This window comes from Brachionichthys hirsutus, chromosome 2 (genome assembly GCF_040956055.1).
Source record: "Brachionichthys hirsutus isolate HB-005 chromosome 2, CSIRO-AGI_Bhir_v1, whole genome shotgun sequence".
Classification (NCBI taxonomy): Eukaryota; Metazoa; Chordata; class Actinopteri; order Lophiiformes; family Brachionichthyidae; genus Brachionichthys; species Brachionichthys hirsutus.
Window position 1 is genome coordinate 3,640,575 of NC_090898.1, and position 19,288 is coordinate 3,659,862.

At 44.2% G+C, this 19,288-nt stretch overlaps 1 protein-coding gene across 1 annotated transcript; it reads right to left on the minus strand.

The window, feature by feature from the left end:
* Nucleotides 1-7,103: 7,103 nt before the first annotated feature.
* Nucleotides 7,104-12,787, minus strand: wdr6 (WD repeat domain 6). Its single transcript, XM_068750690.1, has 7 exons — nt 12,686-12,787; nt 12,410-12,490; nt 12,160-12,324; nt 8,842-11,623; nt 8,602-8,679; nt 8,313-8,429; nt 7,104-8,211 (listed from the first exon to the last, which is right to left on the minus strand). The coding sequence occupies exons 2-7, from the start codon at nt 12,486-12,488 to the stop codon at nt 7,197-7,199; spliced, it is 4,236 nt and encodes a 1,411-aa protein (XP_068606791.1). The 5' UTR covers nt 12,489-12,490; nt 12,686-12,787; the 3' UTR covers nt 7,104-7,196.
* Between the last annotated feature and the right edge of the window lie 6,501 nt (nt 12,788-19,288).

Below are 19,288 nucleotides of genomic sequence, written 5' to 3' on the forward strand. Positions count from 1 at the left end.
AATGTGTCACAAATAATGTTTGTGAGAGAGGAGAATTTAAGAGAGGAGAATTTAAGAGAGGGGAATTTAAGAGAGGAGAATTTAAGAGAGGGGAATTTAAGTGTGTGTGTGTGTATGTAGGTGTGTGTGTGTGTGTCTGTGTGTCTGTGTGTGTATGTCGGTGTGTGTGTGTGTCTGTGTGTGTATGTCGGTGTGTGTGTGTGTCTGTCTGTGTGTGTGTGAAAATAGCATATTAAATTAGAAAAGCACTCAGGGAGGACAGACCTCCGCCAAGCAGCTCATTCCCCTCCTAATTGGATTTACACCGCCCACATGGTGATCTGGATCATCATCAAAAAGGTTCTAAACTGTTCTTGGTATTTTTATACACCAACCATGTTAAATTGGTATTGTCCCTGTATTGTTAAATGTCGATGATTTATGTACTAAGGACTTTCAACGGAAACAAGACCGCAAGGGCTTTTTTGAAATGCTCCTCTTAGACAGGATGTTTGACTGTACTTGTACTGTAATACATGCTACTGTGTGACTGTACTTGTACCCTAACATTCTATCTAATAAATATATTCATCATCATCATCAATCAGAGTTGATGTGTGTTTGTAACAGATTTTTGAATCCATAAAATCATAGACCTTCCCCGGTGGAGGTACCAGCCCGGCAGGTCCAGTCCTTCAGTACTGTATCTGCCTCAAAAGCAGCGTGAGGTTTCTGATCCGGTCGGCACGGCAACGAGGCGTATGGTGCACAGGCAGCTCAAAGAAAGAGAAGGTGAAGCTCCGAGAGAAGCTGAGGTTGGTGATGGGACGCAGTGGGGGGAGACGGGGAGGATGAGGTACCCTGCGCTGGGGCAAATCCTTCTGCCTCGCCTGCAACTTTGTCCCCGCTCCAACTGCAGAGACAAAGAGGAACAGGCATGCAAGTTAATACAGACCTCAAAGACAGGAATGATTGCATTAATAAAAAACATATTCTATATTAGGACTATATTATTATTAAGTATTAGGGTTGGTTAGATTGTTGGTTAATGAGCTAGATTGTTAGCCTCATCATTAAAGAAACTACCAGCTTCGGTTAAATATAAATATCGATGCCATCTTAGATATACCAGGAGAAGAGGAGCTAAAACTGGAACTGGAAACGTCCTCGTCTTCATTCTGTCTCACGTGATGAGGAGTGGACGGGGTGGGCTGAGGAACAGCTGGGGGTGGAGGTGATGGTGGGGCTGAAGGAGGGGCTTGTGGCGGGGGAGGCGGGGGCGAGTAGATTGAGGTAAAGGAGGATTCGGAGAGAGGCGGACCTCCCCAAGGAGAAATGGTGTCTGAGAGGAAGATGGAGGGAGGCCCCGGATGAGGGTGAGAGGAGGAGGAAGAGGAGGAGGATGGCTTTCGGGTGCCTTTCTGATGGAGAGCCCGGGAGGAGGGAGGGGGCTTGCCTGTGGTTAGAAAGGGGAAAGAATTTTAGGCAACTTGAAGTTTATTTTTGTAATATTTTAGTGTCAGCTGTGGAAAAATTGATACATGAAGAACAATTTTCCTGTCATGAACACAATATTCATTATTGAATCAGAGAATCATTTTCAAATAAGAGAAGAATATACATTTTGCAATGAATGGTTTGACTTTGGGTTATTTCCCCCCCAAAGACGACGAGCGTTTCTAGTTGCGCATCACATTTTCACAGACTACTACTAGAATATTGATCATATATGGATAACATTGAACCTGATTGACTATCTGGGAGGAGGGGTTCAAGATAACCATGGCGACGAAACACCGTGCCGTCGGAACTTCCCCATTACAACATGAAAGCAGTCAGCTGATGATCAGTCATCTTTACAACATGCCTGCGCTGACACCACCCTCCGGCTGCGTCCGTCAACACGGAGGTGATTGACTCGTGAGTGCATCACCTGTTCGTTTACTCCTCGATGAGCCAATGACAGGCAGCCGTTCGCGTGACATCACCAGTGTGTGGGCCTGTCAGCAGAAACACACACACATTCGTGTGACAACCATGTTGATGACACGCAAACAATCACCTGCAGGAATGGGTCAGACACACTGCAACAAAAATATGGATTTATAGACGGGAATGCCGGTCCACCACTTTCATCCAGACGTTCATGGTCCCCAGAGGATGAGGACTGGTGAACTCCTGACTCGAGCAACAACAATTTCCTTGTTTTCTTTCTGTATATTTACAGTATTTTAAATGGGCAGCATGTTGACTTCCCCTGTAATGAAATATGCCACATGGATAATGCATTTACTATGACTGACAGAGCATAGTATCTGTATGATAACGTGGCTGCAGACCTTTTATTGTGTTTCTCAAGGCTGTTGCAAGCCTCGCCACTAATCTCGTGCTCCATTAATTCCTGCCCAACTGAAATCTCAGAAGCTTTACCGTAATGATAACAATGACAGGAAATATTCCCTGGACAGAGTAAGCAATGGATGTGTTTGTGGTAATCATATCAAGAAGGTTGGAGAACGCCTTCTAAACCATAACCTCCTTGGGGGAGGTAAGAAATCCGTTGACCTGCTCCGATGTGGGATTAACTCAGCTATATGACGACGCTTGTTAGAAATATCTATCTCTAATATTAAATGCACAGCAGTCCGAAATTTGGTGGTAACATAGAGATCTCCACCCTACATAATTGTGTTAAATTGCATAACCATTGGTCAATAATCAACCGAGATATAGAGGAACAAATGTTATACCTTGGCGGAGGTTATGTAATCGCTGGCGTCTGTTTGTCCGTCCGTCTGTCAGTAAGATAACTCAAAACGTTCTGGATGAATCTTAGTGACACTTTCAGGAGATGTTGGGAATGTTACCGGGAATAGGTGATTACATTTTGGTGATGATCCAGAAGAGATCCTGGGTTCTGTATCACTTTGAAATTTCCATTAACGTTGCAGTCAACGAAGCTTCAAAATGTGTTCCTCAGGATCTCGGTTGATTATTGACCAATGTTTTTGGAATTTGACACAGTCATGTAGGGTGGGGACGTCTATCATAGCACCGAATTTCATCTGAATTATGAGTTCAGAAAGAAATATGACATTTTAACATAGAAAACTCAATTTACGGATTCAAAAATCAGTTAAAAATACAAATAAACTCTGATTCACTTTTACTTTTCATGGTTGGTGTATAAAGATACCAAGAACAATTTAGAACCTTTTGCTGATAATCCAGATCACCATGGTGTAAGAGGTCTCGCTCTCTGAGTGCTTTTCTCATTATGAATAATGTCCCAAATTCACGCAGTTTAAGATCTACAACATTGTGGACTGTTCTTTAGTGACCGATATCATATAATCTATACTATAGAATGCTGTCGCTTTAAAAGTTTCTGTATTTGGGATCAAACGCAGCATCTAGCTTTTAGCCACAGGGAGTGAGGAAATGTCAGAATTTTGTACTTTGACAAAATGTGCTGATAAAGAAGGACATAAACTTTAAAAGCCTTTAAAATGAAGGACATGTTGATGCCACATCTACACGATAAGAAGACACTTTATTCAGCTGTTCCTGTAGCACAATCCAACACACGACAGCAGCAGAACAGCACATGGAGGAGACGGGGTATGCATCTACCTGTTTGACAGGTGTAGATAGTCACACTGGACATCAGCAGCAGGAGACCAGCCTCTTCTTGTCTCTCCACATATTGGTTGGAACCTGAAGGGGACACGTGTGGATGAAATCTCCACTACGTGAATAAATAGGAACATAATAAAGATCTGTTCTCGGAAAGCATTTCGACAAACGCCAGCAGCGATGTTCACCGCACCGGGATCCTTCTGCATTGCTGCCTGCCCCTTTTTCTCCATCCTCGTCATCCTCATCAGCGTCACCTTCGCCTTGCTCTCACTCCCCCCCCCCCCCCCCCCTTTCTTTTCTCCCACCCCCTTTCATACCTTTTAAATAGCAGCGGTGATTACGGATTCTTCCGCTTCGTTTTCCTTCCCACTTTTTCTTTCTGTCTCTTGGAGACAACAGCTGGAGAATCTTCACCTTTTTCACTGGCAGGGTTAATGAGTTTTGCATCTCCCATTTCAGGGGGGGCATTAGCATTTCCTTCTTAATTTCCCTCCTCTTTCTTTATCTCCTTTGTGAGTGGCAGGTGGTGATATGGACGCTTGACAAAAGGCAATTTGAGACGAGAGTAGATTATTAAAATATTCATGGGTACTTTGCAGTCAGCCCCCCCCGTGGGTGATGACCCCCAACGAGGGGCAAGAAGCACACACGTATTTTAAAAGGTGAAAGCGGGTAGGTGTACACAGGTCTCACTGATCCAAATGTTCTACCGTCTCACACAAGGATACAAGTACAAAATGTGACATTTACATCCCAGAGAGGAGATTGTGAAAGAACACACGCTCGTACTCCGGTACACAGTATGTGACATCTGTGGTGCTGAACATGCTGCAACAAAAAAACAAAAAAACATGTAAATAATTGTAATTACAGCCCTAAATCAATTTTTCCTTCAGCCGCAGGAAATTAGCATCTTCCATTCCGCTGCTAAATAAGCTGTTTAGGACAAAATCGGTCACACAAGTCCTCTCCTTCGGTCAAACAGTCAGACTTATCTGCATCATCTTCACAATACTCCAAATACAAATATTATTTTCATCAAAACACTTTCTGCTGTCTTCTCTGTGTCATAATGAAAAGCTCACTTCTTCTAATTTATGCAAAGTGCAATCAGAAAAGCAAATACTTGCAATCCACATAAAGACACCAATACAGATTTGAGGACTTTTGGGACTTATTTGCAAACCTTCTTTGAGGGATTTGTTATTTTGGCAAGAATGGGAACCTTAATTATCACAAATGCAAACTACAGTGCGCTGATTCTAAAGTAGTACGTTCTGAAAAGAACAGCAGCATTCTCTGCACTTTGCACCAAACAATGTAAACAAAAGGTGGTGAAATCTAAAAATGAATATTAATAACATTTATAGCAATAGATTTTGATATATTTACAAAACTTGAAAGATTTATGCAATAAAATGTCATTATTAAATGATACGTGTAAAATATTAACGTTAAATTAACTGTTAAATTTGAATTCAAAATCCGAACGTGCCAATTCTCTAATATGCAAATTTACTTTAATGTTAAAGAGTGAAAATGAAAAGGAAATAAATGACATTGTGGGCAGCATGATGATAAAATGAACGCATGACGAAGAGAGTCAGTGCTCGGATTATTTTACTGCGCCCCACTTTTATTTGTATGATCGGATTACTCATCTGGAGATACTGTATTAGAAGGACAAATGATGCATCCCATGCAGTGATACTGTATTGCCATGGAAATTAACCTTTCTATATCCCTAGCTAGGCTGAAATGTTGACGGATTGGTGCACATAATGGGACTAGAAAAGCACTCAGAGAGCGCAGACCTCCGCCAAGCAGCTCATTCCCCTCCTAATTGGATTTACACCAAGATTTCAAAGTGAGCCATAATCCAGGATCTCTTCTGGATCATCACGAAAATTTAATCATCTATGGTTGGTAAGATTCCCAACATTTTATGAAAATTTCATCCAGATCCCTCCAGAATTCTTTGAATTATCTTGCTACCTCACCTCGCCGTAGGCAATAGTCTAACTGGAGCTTTTATTTTGATACAACTGCTGAAAGGCAATTTGATTTAAATGTTTTTCATGACACCCATTTATAATGACCATTTTACATGCCTGTCCTTAATCTGTACACCAAGTCTAAACATGAAAACAGACTTTGAAGAAGAACACGAGACAAAAAGACTCCTGGTTCCCAAGGAGTGAAGATGGGGAGGGTAAACGGGGCCTCTGGCCTCATTTACTTCGATATGATGGACTTGCACTTCATTGCAGAACTGGAACAACAGAGCGGACCTCCTTAGATGCTGCAGGAACACCCTCTGCTGGACGGAGACGTGACTGGCCCCAAAAACCGAGGGGTCTTTATGCTTTCAAATGGGCGCAGAAGGAGCACTGATGGGGGGGCTCCCCTGATGGCGGGCTTCCGTCATCTACGCAGCGTTGAACACCTTTAACTCCAGGTTGATCTGACTGCACCAGAGCACCATCTGTTCAACCTCCCGCTAGCGCAAAGTCTTGTTGATTTATTCTCAGGTTGATCCATCTGAGAATAACTGCACAGGCCTGAAACTACAGGCTCTTCAGTATTTAACAAAAAAGCCACCAAGTATTGGAGAATATTGTGACGTCCAGTTTTGAGACATGTTTTAGCGTTGCTGTAGCATCTGCATCTTCCTTTGTTGCGGTGAAAAGATTTCCTAGTTTTGAACCCGGTATTTCTTCTTCTTCGTCTTCTTTGTAACTGGCGTATTTCGTGGATAGAACAAATAAACACGGGCTCATGCGCGCCTCTGTCTTGAGGAAGAGGTACTGTCTGCCTCACCTTGTGATGTTTCGCTGCTGTTTTATGTCAAAATATGTTAAATACATTACTAAGACTATTAAAAATAAGAGCATATAATTAAAGTGCCTACAAATTTGTCTGACACTTAATTTAAACTTTATTAATATAAAAATTGCAAAGGGGTGGAAATAAATAAGTATTCACTTCTTCCCACTACTTTTCGGACAGATTAATTCAAATTGTGAGTTGGAATCGTAGTAGATTATCCACTTATTTGGTCATGAACTAAATTCTTTTTTTTTGTGAGTTTATGTATGCTGTGTGTTTCTTTTTTAAAGTCCAAATAAAATAAATATTATATTGGTGACACACAGTGACTGGCGCTCAATAAAGTGTTTGTGGGATTGCGCAATCTGAGGTGCAACTGATGAAAAACATTTTTATAATTTTACAAACATTTGTATTTAGGTTTTCTTCAAGGAAGGAGAACTGAATGGGAGGCACTGGCCCCAGAGAAATAACTCCTTGTTAATGTTTTAGTGGCACTCTTATTCAAACTCGTATCATGATTTCAATCTAAGATTTAGATTTCCTTAAAAAAAAAAAAAAATTCTTTATACCTCAATGCACCCCAACATGATCAAATAAATCAAGACAATAAATTACCGGTAGAAAGATTTATAATTTTCTTTTAAAATTGGCAAAGTAAATCTGATTTCTTATCTACTCATGCAGCTGCAGTAAAATATTTTTACAGATAATTCAGAAATAATGTCAAAACGTGTTCATTGGGAGAGTTATCGTTTGGACCCACGTCTTTTGACTTCACGCCATCGCTGTGGCTCCGCTCTTTGTCTCCTTGCAGCCTCTGAATCCTGCTCCTCTTTGACTCGCAGCAGCTGGAGGCCCTGGCCGCAGACCAGCACCCATCCCACCTGCTCCATCCTCTCCATCCTCTCCCAGGAGCGGCTCCCACTGTTTGCCTCAGTCTCCGTCTTCCACACTTGTTTATTGGGCTCAGCAGCTGCGTCGCCTACCCTCGCATCCCGGGTCGGACAGACCGGGTCACCCGCCTCGCTCAAGGCGTTCACAGGTTCCCCACCTGCTTCCTTATCCTTACTGTTTGTCCCGCCCGTGCACCCCTCTGAGGTCCCACACGTTGTTTTAAACCCCGTTTGACTTTCCTTCCCTTTCCATGTGGCAATCTCCTGCTCGCACTCAACCCTTCCTCTCCTCTTTTTATCGCCTTCCTCCCCGATGATCATCTTCCCCTCCCACACTGCAAGCCCAGAAGCATCTGCAACATGGGAGCACAGCACCCCGCTGTGGCTGATACCGGCACTGCCGACCTCCCACATGCAAACTCTCTGATCGGAGGAGGTGGAGACCAGGAGGCCTGGGCTCAAAACCTTCAGGGCGGTCAGAGGGGCAGCATGAGACTGAGGGACGTGGGACTGGCTGTGAAGATGAAGGCGAAGCCGATTATGACTTTGGAACTGCGTTTGAAGGGGCAACTCTCTGCTGCCCCCAGCACTTCCACCTTCTGGGTATTGCACCCTAATCGTGGACACTGTCAGCTGCCCATCATCCCCTCCGCTAGCAACAGTTACCAAGCAACTGCTCTCTTCTCGTCCCAGTTCCTCTACCCAAACAGCCAATGAGTTGACACCGCTCTGATGGACAGCAATGTTGAAGCAGGGGATTTGTGGGGTTGGAGCTTTGCTTGAAGTGCCAGCAGATGAGAGAGACGCGTCAGTCAAGTCCCACGCGGCGATCTTGCCATCTGTCGCAGCACTGAACAGCAACGCGTACCTGAGACAATGCGAACGACACGTGAGACTTTCCTCGTGTTTTCCCCGAATTTTAATTCGGAAGAGACGGAGAGTGAGCGAGTTAACTAAATGTCTCATTACCTATTGCCTCTTCCATCCTCTAGGGTGCAGGCAGCAAGGCTGAGCACACAGCGCTGGTGATAAAACGTCTCCCAGAACAAATCTATTTGACGTCTAACTTCACTGACTGAGAATAATCTGGAAAACACAGTTAGGCGGCTGAGAACACAAGCAACAAGCAGAATGCTGGGAAACCGTTATTAGACAAGCAGCACGTTGTAAAAGGAGAGCATCACGAGTTTAAACAGAAAACAATCTGCTTTTATCTTCTGTTCATAAATACCGTATAGAATTATTTTTTTGCACCAACCTGAGAGCTCCATCGCTGCAGGCCAGAGCCAGAACAACGCAGTCTGTGTTTCCATCCACCGTCACTGCAGCCATGTATCTGAAAGCACAGGAACATCTTGATGGGAGGATCAAGAAAAAGGAACAGAAGAGGACGAAAACTAGGAAGGAAGGGACTTCAGAGTAGTTCAACATTAGGTATTTGTAAAAAAAAAAAAAACCAGACAGTCGCGGTTGTATTAACTTGTATACATTATCTTGCCTTGTTTCTGGGTCCATTTTGACCGTCTTGTGTCGGTTCCGCCTCCTCTCCCACTGCTCGTCCAATCGGTGATTGGCCACCTGGATCACCTGACAAGCAGGAACGCGCCTCTGCCGGTCCCAGCTGATCAACAGCCGGTAACACTGCATTTGAGCACGCCCGCCAGCCGACACCAGCAGAGCAGCGAAAAACTGGCCGTCACTGCCTTCCTCCGGACGCGTTACCGCAGCAACCGTCCGGATGCTAGAGATGTGATCGGTAATGACTGAGAGGACTTTGACGCTGCCCGAGTTGGGATGGATGGCAAGGATGGTGAGGCTAGTGTCCTCTCCTCCAGTCACCACTATCTCCCAGTAACCGTCCTCTTTCTCCACATCCTTTGCTTCTTCCCATCCCTCATTTTCACACACATTTGCAGAGCTGGTCTGACTCTCCTTCGCGATTCCCCTTATCCTTCCCAGTCTGCACACACACCCAATCCCTCGTCCATGAATGCCCTCCCTCAGGCCCCATCCTTCGGTCCGCTCTGCCCTTCCAGCCCAGCTCGGTGTCTCTCCGGGGAGCTGAGAGGTCCAAACATCCCCCTGCTTGATGAAGACCAGCGCTCCATATCCGGGCCAAAACCCTTTGTGGGGCAGCCAGAGACTCCAGGAGCGATGGCCCCCACCACAAGGCACTGCAAGCAGCGTCTCCTGCCTCACCGGGTCCCAAACCACAAAGTGAACGGCATGAAAGCCAACAATGGCAAATCTGGCTTCTCTTTCTCTTTCTTCTTCTCCTCTTCCGAAGCGTCGCTTCTCGTTTACCTTCTCCGTAACCTCCAGCTTTTCTAACAAGCCGTCTCGGCTTGATTTGCCGCCTCTGTCGGTATCCTCTCCAAGGCCTCCCCCCTCATCCTCTGGAGTGTGCGGTTCGAGGATCAGAACCCCCTCCACCCACTCCATACCTTTGCAGGCCCGCTGGACTCTAAGAACCTCCAGTTGAAGCCCTCCTGTGTTCCCTCGACTGTCTTCTTCTACTTCGTCCGGTGCTGTTGGACACACTTTGAAGATCCTCACACAGCCGTCCCTACCGCAGCTGTATAGCAGGCCTTGGTATTCACACACTGAACTGACACCCTGCTTTCCATGCACTCCAAACAGGCAGCTCAGTGGGTGCAGCAGTAAGTCACTCGCTTCTTCCCGATTTCTCTCCGCCATAGCTCCGCTTCCAGTTTTTTCACATCCAAGGCCTTTGCCGTCGTTTTTTTTGTGGACCAACGGAATGTCTCGGCGCACTCTCTGGACACCCAGGTTCCTTTCGTCCGGTTTCCCGTCTTCCCGAAACAAAAGCAGGGACCCTCTCCTGTCCCCACACACCCAAAGCAGTCCGAGTGAAGTGGAGCCGAGGCACACTGCGGCGGTCAGCCAGCATTTGGCACATGAACGGAGGAGGAAAGGAGGAAGAGGAGACACATTGAGAGACAAGGAACAGTTTTGGTTTAGGTTCACTTTTACAACCCAGCGACAAACGACACCTCCAGCACCCGATGCCAGCAAATATACGATTTCTTTAGCCTCTTGCCAGATGAGACTGTGGATCTTCCCTGATCCACCTGAGAGAAGAATCCCACACTCGGGTTGAGAGATGGGAAAGACATAAATGGACCCGCTGAGATTTCCCACAGCGCACAAATGTGCTTTTGTGGGTGAGTTTTTCACACTGACAGTTATTGTTTCCATTACACAATAGGACTGAAACTCAGGGGTCCCTGTCCAGACCGCCTCCCACTGACCACCACTGTATTGGTGAACTATTCCTTGGTCAGTACAAACAACAAACCGACTCTGACTCCAACTTCCATCGTCGTTCCTTGTTATACGAACTACTTTAGGCAAGCCTGGGCCAGGAAATTTGAGGTCACTTAGCTTCTCTGTCGCCGTTCCCTCCTTTCTGTCCTCACTTCCTTCCATCCTCCATAACCTCACTCCTCCATCTGCCCCACCAGTAGCCACCCATCTACCCTCAACCCCCCTTCCCTCACTTACTGCAAGCCCACGAACGCCCCCTGCTCGGTGCCCCTTCAGCTTAGAAACCACTTTGCCACTACCGACCAAGTCCCACACCAAACAGACCCCATCCTCCCCAGCACTGAACGCTTTCCCTGGTGAGAGGCGCACAGAGAACACCCTCGCCTGATGTCCATATAGGACCATTAAACAAGTCGGGTTAAGGTCCCCACAACTCCCTCCAGGGCCCCCTAAATCACCAACGTCCCACAGTCTTACACTGCGGTCATCAGAGGCTGAAGCCAGCCATCCGTTCTCACGGAGATAAGAGACGCTGAAGATCACCCCAGTGTGGCCAAGTAACCGTCTCTCAACTGGAGCTTTGTCCCCGGAATCACGACTTTTGCCAGTCCCTCCAGGCCTCCAAAGAACCATCTGGTTGAAGACAGTACCCCCTACTAAAACAGTATCTGCCCAGGATGTATGTACCAGAAGAAGGGCCGAGTACAGCAGACACCCCTCCAGACATGAGCGTTGAACCAGGGCATTTCCTGTTATGGCATCCAAAAGCAGAACTTTATTGTGGGCTACAGCCACACAAAGAACCCAGTGTTTGTCTCCTAAAAGCCAGCGGACATCCAGGACCCAATCCTGCAGCTCAGCGAGGGCACCCAGAATCTCCCAGTGCAGATGTGCTCCGTCCTGCAGATCCACACAGAACCGCACCAGCCGCAACGCCTTCCCGCCAAACACCGCTAGGACACAGGAGTTAGGCTCCGAGGTGGACCGCAGTTCTGTGGAAGAGAGAGGCGCAAAAGAAATATCAAAAAACATTTGTTTAAAAAAAAACTACTCAAACTCTCTTTGTCAGGAAGGTACATCCTTTCCTTTTACTCCTATAAAGGAGTTTCAGAATAAGAATGAAGAATCATGACATACGATTAAAGTCTACCTCCAGGGGACTGACAATGACACCCCATGATTCAGGGCCCCTATATGTATATATATATATATAATGCACGTGTGTGTTTAGAGGGGCCCCTCATACAAGGGTGAAAACATAATTCAGTCGTGTCCAGCATTCTGTAACAATGAAAATAAAAAAAAACTTTCTTTCTTTCATAATTTTATGAACAATTATTATGGACAATTAACACTACAAATGCAATATACAGAGTCAAAATTATGTTATTATGTTTATAATAAAACATAATCTATCTCTTGGACCAAGACTGCCCATCATCCACTTGAACTTGAAAGGAGCGGTAACATAAAATAACCTCCATGAACACAACAAAACAAACAGCATATCAATGAAAGCAGGGCCGACCATCTTTCTCCAGCCTACAGGGACCCGCGGCGGGGCTCTGTGCTGGGTCAGCCACGGGGGGTCGAGGTCTTATCCCATGGATCCTGTAGTGCTGGAGCACAGAGTGGGAGGCACGGGCTCTAGGATGAGGCAGGAGACTATACGCCGTCAACACTGGACCCTCACCTGCCAGAAAAGCAGAAACTGTCACCGTGTCTGTTGTGTGAGCAGGAACAGCGTTCAGTCCACTTTCAAACGAGCTGAGGCCGACCTGTCAGCAGAAATGTGTCTCCAAGGAACTCCAGAGCTGTGACTGGAGCTACCAGGGCTGCCGTCTCCATCAGTTTCATTCCTTTGATGGAAGACACATAATTAGCTGTACCTGAACGTTTCACGACATACGTCAGAGATATAAACACAGTGTAAGATGGTCTTTGCATGTGTGGTCTAAGAAGATGTTGAGAAGGATCTATCGCGTTGTTTGTGAGGTACAAATCAAGAACAATATCTTTACTAGTTCCATGTTATCATTTTGTGTTTTACTTACGAAATCATTAAACGTCGCACGGATGCGTTTTAAATTAATCCATTTTACAACATTTTATCTACATCCACGGTCCGAAATATAGTGCCCATGTGTTGTTGTTATTGCTTCCGTATGCTTAACCAATCAGATTACACTCTTGTTGTCCTAAACAGTGATTGGTTAGAAAAATGTGAGCTGTACATGTATTGGATGAAATAACACATGTGACCAAGTGTCCGTGACTGTGGTGCCTTTCAGTGTTATCGGGACGTTTAGAGAGCTTTAATATAGATCATTGAATTAAAATGACAGGTACCGTAGTCTAGAGAGATAGTAGGCTAGATAGTCTTTCATTTACCACGGAGTATTAGGGCCACACTACGATTTTCTTTTACACATTACGAGAATAAAGTCGTAATATTATCAGAATACAGTCGTAATATTACAAGAAAAAAGTATTAATGTTACGAGATTAAAGTCGTAATATTACAACTTTAATCTCGTAAGGACAGGATGCAATTGTTTAACGAATTTCATTGTAATTCATATGAAATTTATCAACGCTTCAATGTTGTCTTTCGAACTAAATGTCAAAAATGCATAAATAAATTAACCCCACCGAGCACAACTTAACTTAAAGCCCAGTTTCAGAGCTTCTTTGAACGCATCATGAAGCATTAGAGGGAGGCGGGGCCTAGCAGCTAGCGGTGTAGCTGACTTTACAGCTAGCTATGCCCGGAAAATGTAAATTCCAGGATGCGTGGCTTTCCAAAGCCATTTATAAGGACTGGCTGGTGAAGGACGTCCATGACATTCACTTCGCCCGATGCAGGGCTTGTTGCAAATCAATAAAACTTCAGACCATGGGCGAGGCTGCGCTCACCAGCCACTCGGGGGGAGCTGGCCACAAAGCAGCGGTGCGCAAGCTACTGGAAGGTAATAGTATTCATGTCTTATTACATACATATGATGATGATAGAATGTTAGAGTACAAGTACAGTCACACAGTAGCATGTATTACAGTACAAGTACAGTCACACAGTAGTTCGTGTTACAGTACAAGTACAGTCACACAGCAGCATGTATTACAGTACAAGTACAGTCAAACAGTAGCATGTATTACAGTACAAATACAGTCACACAGTAGCATGTATTACAGTACAAGTACAGTCACACAGTAGCATGTATTACAGTACAAGTACGGTCAAACAGTAGCATGTATTACAGTACAAATACAGTCGAACAGTAGCATGTATTACAGTACAAATACAGTCACACAGTAGCATGTATTACAGTATAAATACAGTCACACAGTAGCATGTATTACAGTACAAATACAGTCACACAGTAGCATGTATTACAGTACAAGTACAGTCAAACAGTAGCATGTATTACAGTACAAATACAGTCAAACAGTAACATGTATTACAGTACAAGTACAGTCAAACATCCTGTCTAAGAGGAGCATTTCAAAAAAGCCTTTGTGGTCTTGTTTCCGTTGAAAGTCCTTCGTACATAAATCATCGACATTTAACAATACAAATTTAACAATACAAATAAAAATAAAACCAATATTCAATAACTCAATTGATGCAATATAACAACAAAATAAAAAACAATTACACCACAGATGCAAAATAACAATAAATTACAATAACATAACATATCATGCGAAAGGAGATGCTTTTCTCCACAGCGAATGTAAATTTAATCGTTCATAATTTTTTATACATTTCTGTTTTAAGACCGAGGCGTCATCTGTTGCACTTTCATCAGACCTACCTAATAATTTCTTAACTAGCGTGAGAGCTTAATGCTGAGCAGTAAACTTGATGGGTTGCAACTTTATTGTTATTTATTACGAGTTACGAAAATGCAATCCTCACTTTCCTTCAGTGCTTTCTAATCAGACAGGTTCTCCTTTTGTGTGAGCTGGTTTTAAAAATATCTGGCTCAGATTTCTGCTCCTCTCAAAGAGTCAAGGTGATTTAAATGTAGTGTTTTGTGTTCAGAGCTCGGTGAGGCGAGCTGACACTGTTAATTTAATCTAATTATAGATTTATTATGAATATTATTGTTATTTTGGCAGTTTGGGCCTGATGTTTTTTATCATTGCTTATTTATCACAGATTGTTTTCCTCTTCTCTTTATTTTATTTGCTTTAAAGCACAAGTTTCTGTCTACTAACTTGTTTTAGTATGTCTGGCATGTTGTACCTTCTTCTACCAGAAGGAGGCGCACTTCTTTAACGTTCCTGCCTGCCCCTCCCTGACTGACCTTGTCCTGTTTTTGTTTTTTTTTCATTAGCAGGTCATTTGATGCTGTTGAATTCCACTGAACTGATGAATGGCAGCGTGAGTCAGGTGCATATTTAAAATTGATTGATTTTGCATTTTCAATGTATTTTAGAGGCACAGAAATACCAAAAAGCCACATTTACCTGTCAGAACTGACAGGTAAAAATGGCAAATGCTCCACTGACAATAATGTAAACCCCATTTTGTTGTCCAAGACGCAGGACGGCAAGAAGGAGGAAGCGCCCGCCTGCCTCCGGGGGGAAGTCATGGATAGAATACAAGGCAGCGGCTGGTCAAATCTGCACCACAGCCCCACCACAAACTCCAGCTCCCACAATGCCGAGCTACAGGATGTGGCATATCCTGCTAGCTTCTTCACACCGCCAGGTACCCAGTGTTTGCTTCCTAGAGACACTCACTGAGTTGGGCAAATGGTCAGTCTGGACCTTAGCATGAACATTTTAATCACCTCACCCCACAATCCAAACTAAACTCTGACCTCCCAGGCGCCCCCAGGCTGACCGGCCAGCACCTCCGCCCGTCGGGCGGCGACACAGAGGAAGCCTGCCACCGCTTGGCTCTGCACGACTCCGTGGACCTGTCGAGGGCGGAGCACCAGCAGAGGACGGAGGCTCTCGAGCAGCAGATGAAAATCCTGGAGTGGGAGCACAGGATGAAGGTGCTGGCATGGGAGCAAGAGCTGGTGAAGGAGAGGAGAAGAGCGATCCAACAGAAGGAGAAGGCCTTCAGGATGAAGAAGGCTTACTACAAAGCCAAGCTAAAGCGGATCGGCGGGGACGTGCCGCCATCCTCCTCCAGCGGGGAGGAAGAGGAGAACACGTCCAATCTGATGGAATGAAAGGTTTTAGTATTTGTATTTTTAGGAGCGCTTGTTTCATTCACGTACTTGTTTATGTAAATGTTGGGGAAATGTCAAGACTTTTATACATTTATTGCCTTTTTTTACTATTTCTGCTGGAGGGTTGAGGCCTATTTTAGGGAGCATGACAGCGTGACAATATCACACTCATTTAGAAGTTCTGATACACCACAGCACCAGTCAGGTTACTAAAAAACACACACACACAAGTAGTACTTTCAATTATGGACACAAGTACCATTAACTTGGCTGATGAAAATGAACAAGCGCTTCTGTTCCAGCAAGATTTCTCAAATGTATTTGATGTCAACTAAGCTGGCGCAATATTTCATTTAAAATCACAAGTGAACGATGTTCTGCCAACAGAAGTCATGAGATGCTGTGAAAGACAAAATAATTTTCCTGCTTTATCATCATCATCTCAAATAATCTGTCTGACGTGATTTCTGTAAAGGTCTACATCTGGGCAAGCTTTTAACCTGGTTTGACTTGAATAGCTGCTCATACTTTTTAACTTGGGTGTTTATGATTGTGAAATTTTCACTGTAATTTTCATTGTAAATACATTTCAATTTGGTAAAAAGGTGGGAAAAAAAGCAACACATGTCCTGTGTCTATTCATGCAGTATATTCATGTGGTAGTATAAATGGAGACCACGTTAATGGTGGAATTCATGGTCAGCTGATTGAAACCAGGTTCAACACGCAACTGTACAGTTTGTAAAAAGCAACATTTGACACTTGTCAGACATCTCACAGGATTACATTTACAGGAATGATTCCTATTCATTCTTTAAAGTTCCATTTTGAAAGTTAGTGTTATTAACATTTCACATTTTTAGCCAAACTGAATTTACTGCATTCTTCACAAGTTGTCATTTTACAGTGGCCGTGATTGTGCATGAACGCATCATCTTACGTAAACGTCCCAGCGTTTAGCAACTGGCCAGCTTTCTCTCGCTATGCTGTCTGAGTTCTGTCCTCAGCAGCATGCTGGACTGACAGCCTCCGCTCCGCAGGGATGAAAACATGCACAGTCAGCATCCCCCACTGATTTAATAAAGTATCTAAAACCAAACGCCAGGGGCGCCAGCGAACTTCAAGTCAGACATCCATAGAATGTCTTCCGGAGTCATATTGGCCAAATACGGGCAAGGAGACAGCCAAATATGGAGCCGTCCAGTGCTGATCCTGAATGTGAACTTCAGCACTGAACAGCTCCATATGTAGCCGGCTACATATGGCGCTCAGGATCAGCACTGGATAGCTCCATATGTAGCCGGCTAAATATGGCGCTCAGGATCAGCACTGGACACACCCACACACACACAATCAATGTAGACACAGCCAGTTAGGAATAAGTCATTTTTTAATGTCCAACACTTGTCTTATTTCTGCAGTAACAGGGGAGCAGCTGTTTCCACGCCGCCGTCCCCTTACCGGCGGCTGGAGAAAGACATCCCATAATGAACACACACAAATCTTACAGACGATGTCCTTTCCCGCCTCGTCTGACTCCTGTCACTTTTGTAGAACACATCACATTTTAGCCTCAACCTGCCTCTTGTGAGAAAAACCCGACACACAATCAGTTAATGGTTTGATTCGATGCTTGTGAGGCTGTGAACAGCGATTTTGGACATATCTGCACTTTTTGCATGCAACTTGTAGTTTAGTTGTGTTTAGATTCCAGGAAAGGATCGATTCAGATGCATCGGGCTCAAACCTCAGTTTTTGTCTCGTCACACTTGCCCACATTTTTATCTCCACCGTTAATGAAACCACTTGAAAAGCTGAAATGTTATGCACCAGATTGTCACCCTATATTTAAATAGCATACCTCCTCTTTTCCTCTCCTCCAACCTCATATGTAATCCTGTGGAAATAGGGAAGCAATCGGACAACAAACAGAATGACAACATACATAATCAATAACATTTTAGGAAATTACCATGAAGTAAAACGCATCCTACGTCTGTGCAACATGATGTTAGAATACAAATCCATGAAGACAGACATTTGATGCAACAGGATGGAACATGTTTTCGGTTCACTAGTCCTTTTACAGGCTAACGGGTCCCTTTGCTGGAGCCGAGTAGGTTCGCATGTCACCGCCGAGCGATGGGGGAAGGGTCAGGATTAGTAACGTGGCGTTTTTATTTCCACGCGTTCTCCTTCCTGCCTCTGGTTTTGTGGTCGTATTTTTTGCCTTTTTTTTTTGACCATCTCAATGCTCTCTGCTTGAGCAGAAAAAGACATTTTGACAATACAAAAACTACAGTTTGTCCTCAGATTTCACGGCACTTTATTTTTATTATAGCATCAATTTCAATTTCACACAGCGGGAAGACACCTATTTATCATACTTAGTCAAAGCAGCCTTGGATTTACACGAGAGGCCTTTGTTAAAGGAGTCTCCAGCAGGCTGCCGGAGAGACTCGGCTGCTCCTATGGCGCCTCTTGAGGCAGGTTGAGTCGTGATGCATCAAAGTGCAAGAGGCCTTGAGGCATTTTAAATTGTTGTCAGACAATGTGGCCTCCTGCTGAGAGGCAGACAGCCCATAAACCTTTACTTACCGAGACTCCCGAACACCAACAATATGGTCTTTTAAATTTGCATCTACTCTGTGCCACCAGGCACAGAGATACAGACAGATGACAAGGCCACCCTCATTCACACCCCATCACTAACCAGCACCGTCTCAAAAAAGAGACGATGCTCCGACTCTCTGAAGAGTCGAGCCTTCAGGTGGGGTTTAAACTCAGCCATCTCTCTCTCTGTACAATCGTCTCGTTTCATCAAATCTACACTCTTATAATAATCCCTTCTAATAATAATAATAATTAAAGCTCCCACTACGTTGTTATTTCCCCATTGATGATCTCTTCAGTTACTGTTGTGATCTTACACAGAGTTTACGGGTGTGAAGGAATGTTTCAGACAAAAATCTGTTTTCAAGGTGATTCAGTTTTCGTTGTAGGAGAAATCTCTCCATCGGCAACAAACAAGAGTGCACTCGTACCAAACTCACTCAAAGCAACCTTACACAGAGACGATCAATTTAAAAAAAAGAAAACAAACAAGAGATTTCTTCTTCTTCTTCATTGAAAAAGATACAAAATGTATAAAAAAGTTATTTACAGTTTAGTTTTTCTTAGATGGTTCCAGGATTATTGTTTTGTTTTGTTTTTTTAAACTGAGGAGCTCATGTCATTTGCACTTTTGATTTTTAGGTAGTCGAAGTGGTTCATTCATTGTCCAAAAACCCCCCCCCATCACAAATCCTTATTTGGCGGGCGGTGCAACTTGTTAAACACAATTTATACAGTTAAAAACTGCCCACCAACATCCTCTTCCATCGACAGCAGTTGCGCTCTCTCTCTGTCTTCTAACTCTATGTCTCTCCAGCATTCCGGATAATCCGTTACATTCCAAGCACTGTCACG